The sequence below is a fragment of the Furipterus horrens genome, unplaced genomic scaffold, assembly GCF_987537825.1.
Source record: "Furipterus horrens unplaced genomic scaffold, mFurHor1.1.pri manual_scaffold_17, whole genome shotgun sequence".
NCBI classification, from domain to species: domain Eukaryota; kingdom Metazoa; phylum Chordata; class Mammalia; order Chiroptera; family Furipteridae; genus Furipterus; species Furipterus horrens.
In genome coordinates this window covers 101,266,476-101,276,801 of record NW_028327187.1, presented here as the reverse complement: position 1 = coordinate 101,276,801, position 10,326 = coordinate 101,266,476, and the positions used below count along the sequence as shown (strand labels likewise).

Below are 10,326 nucleotides of genomic sequence, written 5' to 3'. Positions count from 1 at the left end.
CACTGCCCAACTTCAGACATTTAATAATGTCACTCTCCTGGCTAAAGTCTTATATCTCTACCTAAAAATCCACCCAGTATAACATATCTGAAACCATTAAACTGGCTCCATCACTTCCCTGATCGAAACTTTTAAAGTATTTCCCCCATCGCTTTTACAATGAAGACAGAGATTTTTTACGTCTCATAATGGTACCTCCATAATCTGTCTTTGCCCACTTCTTTCCCCCTCCTCTCCTGTCATCTCTTGCTTTACACTTATTTCAACACCACAGAGCCATTTTATACTTTCTGCAAAACTATGCTGCCTCTTGTTTCTCTGCCTTTGCTTTTGTGCTCCCCTCCAATTCAAATGTCCGTCCGCCAGTCTTTGTGTGGCTAACTTAAGTATCCCTTTCATCTCAAATGTCTACTCTCCATGGAACATGTTCCTGACCAACCCCGTGCATTTATTTATCATTGCATTTCCATGGTATGCTCTTGATTTCCTTTTGACTCTCCTATTGGAATGTGAGCCCCTTGAAAAGAAGGGATATGCCTTCAAGTCTTGATGTCTCCAACCCCTAGGATGGAAACTGGAAGGAAGCTAACTCTCCGTGTACAAACATATAAATCTGCATTAGGTCAGTTTTCCTAGAATAGAGCCAAAGATGAACATGTTGATGCATACAGCTGTTTGAAGGACTGCTCTTCTGGAAAGACCTGGGGGGGGGGGGCAGGAAGCAGGGAAAAGAGGTGGTGAGGAGGTTACAGGCGAACTACAGGCTTGGCATGATCCACAACCACAGACGCTCTGAAGCATGAACTGCACTATAGAACTGTGCTTACTTGAGGCAAAGGGGCTGGCCTCCTGTATACTCACATCAATCAGCTGTAGGCAATGGGTACACTCAGGGGTGTGTAGATTTCCCGGCAGGTTGGCTCCTGTCAATCAAGGGTCATATTCAAGAGGAGACAACTGTGAGCTGTGAGCATGCAATGTTCAAAGTAGCTGCAGAATAGATGTATCAGTTTAGTAAAGGGGATCAAGGAGGGGCATCTATTAAACTATCACATATATCTTATTAATTTTTCACAATTTCAATGTACCTACCCAAGTAGATACTTGGAGAGTAATATAACTTAATTTGCCCTTTTGTAAGTAAAATGTTACATTTTCATATTAGGATGCAATATATATAAGTTCTAGGATTAGACTTCTTTGTTAAGAATGCAAACTTCGAGCTTGTTACATAAAAATCATTTGAGCTCACATATGTAGTAATAGTGACTTAATTAAAAATAGTTTCCCTAATATCATTGGAATATATTTAGATTTATGAAATGATCCATTAGTTTGAAGGCCCTGTAAAAGAATTAGCTCTCAATCTAATTTGATCACTGGCTTCATCTAAGCTCCCAGATTATAGTTAGTAACAAAAATGAATGAATATGGTGCTTCCTATGTGCAACTCTCTGCCTGCATAGACTCCCATGGACTGAGAGAACTTGAACTACAGAGGTGTCTCCATGGAATCCTCCCATCATGGAGGGAAAGCACCAATAACAGACTTCCTGACAGAGGCTTAGAGAATGATATTTTATTCTGAACCACAGAAAAATCAATGAAATGCTACTGGCTTACATGATTATCTGATGATAACTTTAAACTTAATCACGATAAAGGTTACCTGGTAACTTATGTAATGGAACTTACCATGTGTAGAAATAAGCTTTCAGAGTGATTGTTTCCAAGCCAACAGAGTTTAGGTGCTGAAGGAAGGACACATTGACGCAATGCTCGACATCAAGCGTTAAGTTTTAATATCTCTCATTTTCTCTTTAGCTCTGAGATCTTAAAGATCTGTCTGGTTGTCTCAAGATTCCTCCCACTACATAAGTACTTTGTGGCTATAGAAGAAAAATGTCTTTATTCATAAGGACATGTATAAATGACATACTGTGATGTCGTTATGTATCTGCTTTAACTTATTTTCAAATGATTTAAGGAAAAATGTGATACAAACACACTATGAGAGTGAAAATGAGGCAAAATGTTAACCAAGGGAAAAAGACGACTCATCATTTATTTCATTTAATTATTGGACAAAACCATAAGCCCTTTACTTATTTAAATGTTTATCTAAATAATTTGAAAATGTCTTTAATTATCGTTTGTATTATTTGCCATCTTTCCCCCCAAAAGTATTACAACATGTTAATGATTTTATAATTTATTTTGAAGATCACATATTTGGTTTAATAGTAGTAAAACTTTCTAAGGCATGCATCCTCCATCTGGTTCCATATTAAATGAACATACAGTGTCTTTGATTGATATACAAGGTGCCATTACTTCCTCACTTCACCTCTGCCTTTTCTCTGGCATGTGACTGTGAGCTGTTTGAAACTCTTGTCTTGATTGCCAGTTGCCAGTTAAGTACTGAATAACTCTAATTTTCCATAATACATGTGGTTGTCTTTCAACTTTTTTTCAGTAAGCATATTCTGGAAGTATGTATTAATATCTCTATCTGTCACCAACACAACTCTCCCTCTATTGTCTTGATATAATTTGTAACTAACTTTTTAGAACTTTTTAGACCAAATGTTTTTGCCTTTTGCTTCAAGCATTTCACTTAATCTTACAAATCTTCTGAGAGTTTGAGTAATTTTATCTTCCTATTTATACTGCTACCTTGAAGGTATTTCTGCCTTTTTCACTAGCAGCGGTATCTCTGTGACAGACAGTGTCAGTTACTTGATTCTAGAATTGTATTGTAATTCATATAGTGGTAAAACAAGAAATACTGATTGCCAGAATCAGAATCCTTTAAAAGAAAATCCCCCAAAGGATTAATTTTATGTAATGGGTCAAACGTACAAAATTGTGTTAATAAATATCTCAGGCAATTAGATAACTGTGACATCTCTGTTTGGGTACAGTTTTGTCATCCTATGAAGTGCGGTGTGCCAGCTCTGCAGCATTGACAGGGATGATGGCAAGGACTGGGACATGGATAAATGTCCACCAAGCTTCCACAAAATTGGCTCTATACAGTATCTAACACAGGTGTTTAACGGGAGTCTTAGACAAAAATTTGGTAGTGGAAATTATCTAAATTAAAGAATGTTGTGAAGTTGAAAATACCTTTATCAGGAAACAATACTATGGTGGTAGGGAGAAGGAATACAAGGGCCAGACATAGCTGTGTGAAAATCCTAGGAATTCTGTTGAATTTCTACATTCGTACTATTTAGTTGTTAATTTATCTGTTCAATCCTTCATTCGTTTTGTAAATGTATATTAAGCTGGTTAGCAAGTACAGTTTTCTTTAGCACTGGGGCTAAAGAAGTGAGTTTTGCCCTGGCTCTTATGGCTCAGTGGGATGAATACCAACCTGCAAACTGAAAGGTTGCTGGTTCGAGTCCCAGTCAGGACACATGCCTGGGTTGTGGGCCAGATCCGCATTTGTGGACGTATGAGGGGCAGCTGATCAATGTTTCTCTCCCTCTCTTTCTCCCTCCCTACCCCTTTCTAAAAATAAATCAGTAAAATCTTTAAAAATAAAAAAAATAAAAATACAAGTGAGTTTAGAAGGACAAAGTTCTTGACCTCAAGGGGCTTACATTCTTTTAGGGAAACAGAAAGCAAACAAAAAGTGGGTACATGGTGTAACATCAAATAGCAATAACTCTTCTGAAAAAATATTAAAGCAGAATCTGGGTCAAGTGACCAGAATAGGACACTGGTGGTTCAGACAGAACAGTTAGAAAAGGCCTCTTTGAGGAGGTAATATTTGAAGAAAGGGAGGGAGACAGGCATGCAGTTGGTTGGTGACAAATGTTCCCCATGGAGGGAATAAGTAGTTCAACAGTGTTAATGGATGTATATCTTCCTTTTCATCTCGATCATTTTCCTTCTCTCAAATTCTGCATTATTCATCCTGGTCCCAGATCCTTTAGGTTGCCCTCCTTTTTAATCTTCAGCGAGTTAAACCCTGCTGGCAACACTCAGATGCGACTGCTGTTAGAGGCCCTATTTTCTTGGTTTTTACTTCAGCTCAGTGTTTGTATTCTGTGAGCTGTCACATTGATTATCTTGCTAAGAATTGGGCCACTGCCCTCTCTAAGCAGGAAATTCACAACGTCTCAGTGATGATGTTAATAGCGATGTACCTGACCTGTGGGGACCTGTTGTTGTGTGTATGTGGGCACGTGTGTATGAAGGGGGAGGGGTGATAAAAATGATGTTAACATGCCATTTGGAAAATGGTGTTTTCAGATAACCCGGAAAACTCACCCCATCCCCTCTCCCATCAGCTTCATTTCTCACCATGGTGTCTACTTTATACTTCCCCTGATGCTTCCAGAAAACAGATCCAAGTGACCACCTACCTCTGTCTCTGGCTCTGAGACCACTGCCTGAGCTTGACCTGCTTTTGTTGCATTTCTTTCTGCCTTCTTTGGCTATAAAATGTTTATTCCTAATGTTATCGGTGTGGATCCAATCAGAGATGAATGCAACACACTCATATGAATAAGGGAAATTTTTATAAATAATTTTAAATGTAACAACATGTTAGAATCATGTAAGATTGGGTAGAAGGACAGATCTATAGACTGGGTGGCTGCCACAACAGAAATGTATTTCTCATAGCTCTGGAGGCTGAGAAGCCCAAGATCAAGGTGCTGGCTGATTTGGTTCCTAGTGAGAGTCCTCTTCCTAGTTACATATGCTGATCTTCTCACGGTACTCAGAGGCCTGTCCTCTGTGGGCACCTGAAGGGAGGGAGGAGATAGAAGGAGGAGGGGAAGTGCTGGTATATGAGGGTTTTGACCTCATAAACTCATCCAAACCTACTTATCTTCCAAAGACCCCTCCTCCAAATATGATCACATTCTGGGTTAGAGCTTGAACATACGAATTTTAGGAGAACACAAACATTCAGTCCGTAGCAAAAGACGACTCGGAAGAATAAAGGCTGCTGTTACCCCTATGGCTGATTTACAGCACCCGAGGAAAAGCCCCTGTCTTCTCACCTCCAGAATGAGTTACAAACCTTACTGGGAACGTACGTAGCTTACTGAGTGACTTCTGTCACTCAAGTGCCACACGGGAAGAACTTCTAAAGCCCCTGGGAAATCTATTCATGGGAAAGTGTCTCAGATGAGGCTATGCTAAAAAAAAAAAAAAAAAAAAATTGCAAGCTGCTGGCTACCTGGCACTGCAGAAGCTAGATGCTGGAGAAGCCTTGAACTTTGCAAGAGCCCCCTCCCAGCAAGCATGCTGGGACCATAGAGCAAAACTAACCCTTTCCTCCTGCAACGTCTCTCCAGCACCCTCTACCAACAGAATTTCAGGGCCAGCTAGCAAAATAAAACTGTTTCAAAGGCCTAGATCCACACTCACAGAATAGGCAAAAAAGTGGGTGCAGAGTAGAAAGGCAGTAAATGAATAACCATCACCGTGGTAAAACATAAGAATAAATTCCAGCAGAAGCAAACTACATGATTGAATACATTGTTTGTTAGCGGGGTACATTGCTTCTCGGTGCCATTCTGAGTTTTACCTATGACTGCATCCACTGTGCCTACACTAGAATCTGGTCCAAAACAGATGCTCCATGTATATTTGTTGAATGAATACCGACTAAGTAAAGTACTTACTGAATTTTCTCTAACATTTTCTTTCCCTCTCTTTTTTACTATAGCTGATGGATGCACCGATTGGTCCGTCGATATCAAGAAATACCAAGTGTTGGTGGGAGAGCCTGTTCGGATCAAATGCGCCCTATTTTATGGTTATATTCGAGCAAATTACTCCCTAGCCCAAAGTGCTGGGCTCAGTTTGATGTGGTACAAAAGCTCTGGTCCTGGAGACTTTGAAGAGCCGATAGCCTTTGATGGAAGTAGAATGAGCAAGGAAGAAGACTCCATCTGGTTCCGGCCAACATTACTGCAGGACAGCGGTCTCTATGCCTGTGTCATCAGGTACCATTTCAGTTCTTTCTTTTTTTAATTAATTAATTAATTAATTAATTAATTTGGGGGGTGACCCCCGCTCTGTAACAATTCCCCCCTCTCAGACTTAGGACCCTTTATAATCTTATAAAGAACAATGAGCAAAGGTCTCGAGCTCCTCTAGCTGCTTCAAGCTGGATATGGTCATCGTCCTACCTACCCTTGGGTCCCCGTTTTAATTCTCTTACTGCTGACTTGGTCAGACCACATGCTACTCTCTTTTACTTACACTCTGCTGCCATCCCTTTCACCTAAGCTATTGTCTCAATATTTGTGTGTGTTGCTGCTTTCAAAAAGTTAGACTTTAAATCATAAAAAGATGGGATTGGAATTTATATTGAGACATTATTTCTGTCTTATGGAGAAAAGAGATACCATCTGGGTATCTACTTATGTTGCCAGAAATTACTAAAGACTATGAAATAAAATTTATAGAGGAGGTGAAATGTCACAAATCAAATGTAAGCAAAGACTTGCAGAAACGATGCATAGTTTATTGCTTAATGGGTTGTAACATTTTCTTATTGCCCTTCACAGACAGATAGAGCGCAGATAGCTCTGGTTTGCACACATCTGCAAAGATGATTTAGGTAACGTGTGTATGTGCACAGCAGTAGGAGGGAAGCATTGCCATGTTAGGGAATATGAATGCTTTGTTTCCAGATCATTTTCTTAACTAAAAGTGCTAGGTTGATAGAACACTTTCCCCAGGTCCCTCAGGACCAATACAAATTTTAATAGTAAAGTCTGTGCCCTTATCCCCAAAGAAACTCATCACACATCCACACACCTTTGTCTGCTTGCAGAAGATACACATGTAGATTGCCTAATGCTAATACATTGAACCAGTATCTGTGTAACACATCTACGGTTAAAAGATCTCAGTTCAAGAAGTTAGCCCTTCTTGAAAGGTGAATCACACCTAGCACAAATGATCATGGATAGTATTAGACTATAAAAACACTGGCAAAGCAGGGTGTGGGCACACTGAGTGTCTGTTTAAATCTATTTCTTTGTCTTGCATTTTGGCTCATTAAGAGAAATAAAGACAAATTTAATTTAGTTAATTCTCAATTTGGAGAAACTCTGAGAGTCACCTAGTCTCTTTTTCAAATCAGAATCCAACGTCCACTACTGAAATTCTGATGGGCCACTCTCAGTTCTCTGTCATAAGGATTGTGCCTCTCCCTCATCGTCCCCTGTGAGAATGAATGTCATGCTGAGTCATGGCTACAGGTGTGTTCGGACATTAAAACAGGCCAAAGCCACAGAAAAATGTTAAACAGAAAATCATGCTTGAGGAAGAAGTGGGCTGGAGTGGAAAACAACAAATTCACTATTTCTTGGGTGACTCTTGTTCTTCCCCTTCGGGCCTACCAATCCCTATATATTCAACATAACTCATATTAGAAGCAAAGTTTTTGTAGGAGCATTGAGAAATAATTACCATAATAGTAGAGTTAAGAGTATTGTTTGGGCTGGCTGTTCTCATTTGACTAATAGTAATTGGATTGAAAATCACATCTACTGTGTTCCTTTAAATAAAACATTATTTCTGATTGTTCATGCATGTGTAGAGGTGATTCTTCAAGAGAGGCAAATGTGTGTCCTCATTTATCTGAGGTTAGAATTGAGCTGAATGCCCACAATCTAACACTTAATTTCATTATGCACTGTTGATGGGAAAATAATGATGGGTTTACATTAGTAACCTGAATTTTTAAAGCACTGAGTTTGCGTTTAAATATATACTGTGATCCAGTGCTCTGAGGAATTGCATTAAAATGTTCCTCCAATTATAGTTGCAATAAGGAATTTAAGGTCAAGAAGTTTCAAAACCCATGACATTTGCCATATGTTTATAGTCTATGTTTTAATGGAAGGTCAAACTAAAAGACAAACACCTTAAAGTTTACATGTGTCAAGTGGAATTCTAGAGACAGTCATAACCTTGGCCAGAATACTTTTATCACTGAAATTTAAATAGCCTGATTATTGTACTGTGAAGCTAGTGTTGATATGGCTCCTTTTTCCAACTTGGAAAATGTACTCAAAATCATAAACAGCAATTAAAGTATAGCATGGCTTGGTGTTGATGTTAAGGGCCTGTTATGTGAGTAACTGTTCGCCATCAGGCCACAAAGCTGTCACCGTGAGGTTTTTAAATAATCCACTTACAAAGAATTTTAGAAGTTTAAAAATGTCTAGTCTTTCTGATAAGTGTTCTGGGTATTAAACTTATCCATGAAAAGGTTCAATAAGCCTTTTCATGTGTAGCTAATTTGCATGTACATCTAAATATTTAAAATTACATGTTGTAAATAATGGAAATGCCTGAGATTACTATCAGTGCAGTGAATCAGAGCTTTCCTATCCCCTTCTCTTTGTATCTATTTTTGGACAGAATAATACCTCAGAATTCTTTGCTCTCTAGTACCTGGTTCTTTATTCCATTTTTCTCCTTTTTTAATTTTTCTTTTACTTTTCATGAAAAAGTGAATGAAGGAGAGCTGCATAACGATGTATTGTTTTTTATTGCCATTTAAAAATACATTCACTTTCTTAAAACATAAAATTTTTCTGTGCTCTTGACCCCCAGTCTTTTAATCACCTCTACAGAGTTATTCTCTACTGGAAGTTTCATATGTACATTTATGTATCTCATGCCCCCTCCAAAGGGTAGCAGACTGTGTTTTTGGCACCATATTTTTTTAACTAAAATTTTTATTTTTGAGGCAGTTGTAGATTCTCATTCAATTGCGAGAAATAATAGAGAGAGATCTCATGAATCCTTTACTTGGTTTCTCTCAGATGCCCTTCAGTGAATGAATAAACACTGTGGTAATGTCTGTAGCATGAAACACTGCTCAACAATAAACAGGAACAAACTATAGAACACATGCAATAACTTAGATGGATTCAAAGGAATTATGTTGAGTGAAAAATCCATTTCCAAAATATTACATACCATATGATTGCATTTATATAACATTCTTGAATTGAAACAAATAGATAGGAAGAACAGATCAGTGATTAGTAGCAGTCTGGGATTGGTGGGATGAGAAGGTGGATGTGAATGGCAAGAGATCTCCTTCAGAGGATAGCTTTATTCTATATCTTGACTGTATCAACATCAGTATCCTAATTATGATATTGTCCTACAGTTTGATAAAATTTTACGTCCCCACCGGTAGTATATGAGTGGTCCAGTTTCTCCACATCCTTCCAGCGTGGTATTGTCAGTAATTCTCATTGTAGCCATTAGTGTATCATGATATCTCATTGTGGTTCAATTCATATCTCCATACTGGCTAATGATGGTTAACATGTTTTCATGTGGTATTTTGCCACCTCTGCCCTCTTCGGTGAAACGTTTGTTCAGGTTCTTTGCCCATTTGATAGTTGTATTACTTGCATTCTCACTGTTGAATTTTGAGAATTTCTAAAATATATCCTAGATAATTGCCCTATTTGGGATCTCTGGTTTGCAGATCTTTTCTGTCCACCTGTAGTTTGCTTTTTAGCCTCTTAATAGGATCTTTTGCAGAACAAATGTTTCTTTTAATTTTGATGAGGTTCAGTTCATCCTTTTTGCCATTTATGGATGATGCTTTTGGTGTGAAGAACTCTTTGCCTAGCCCTAGGTCCTGCAGATTTTCTCTTAAAAATTTTTTTTTTTGCCAAAAGTGTTATTGCTTTACATTTAAATTAGTCTCTGATCCATTTTAGTTAAAAGCTGTATAATGCATAGGGTTTATTTAGGTCAAGATATAGCTTTTTGGATAGATGTCCAGTTGCTGCAGAACCATTTGTTGAAAAAATTCTGTTTCCCTCGTGGAATTGCTTTTGCACATTTATTCAAAGTCATTTGGACATATGTATGTCAGTCTATTTCTAGATTCTTTATTCTACACCTCTGGTCCATGTGTCTATCTCTCTGTTATTACCACTCTGTCTTTGTTAGTGTTCCTTTATGGTGGGATGAAACATTAAGCAGAGAGAATTCTCTCACTTCATCCTATTTTTTAAAGCTTGCTTTAGCTTTTGTTGGACTTTCCCTTTCCATGTAAATTTTAGTATAAGTTTGTCTATGTCTAGAAAGGTGTTTCCTGGAATATTGATAGAAATTGCATTAAAACTATATAGATCAATTTGAGGTGAGTCTTTACCCTAATATGTTGAATTTCCAAATGCATTTTTATTTCTTTATCAGCATTTTATGGTTTTCAGCATACATATTCTTTACATATTTAGTTAAATTTATACCTGAGTATTTCATTTTTCTTAGGTGTGTTTGTAAATGGTAGTAGTATTTTTTTAATTT

The 10,326-nt window shown here is 38.0% G+C and overlaps 1 protein-coding gene across 1 annotated transcript in view; it reads left to right on the top strand.

Moving 5' to 3' along the window:
* The first annotated feature begins 4,977 nt into the window (after nt 1-4,977).
* The window catches only part of IL1RAPL1 (interleukin 1 receptor accessory protein like 1), a 598,169-nt gene continuing 592,820 nt past the window's right edge, over nt 4,978-10,326 (top strand). Inside the window, exons 1-2 of the mRNA XM_090264147.1 lie at nt 4,978-5,053; nt 5,693-5,972. Of these exons, the coding sequence (XP_090120273.1) occupies nt 4,978-5,053; nt 5,693-5,972 (356 nt within the window). The remainder of the gene's footprint in view (nt 5,054-5,692; nt 5,973-10,326) is intronic.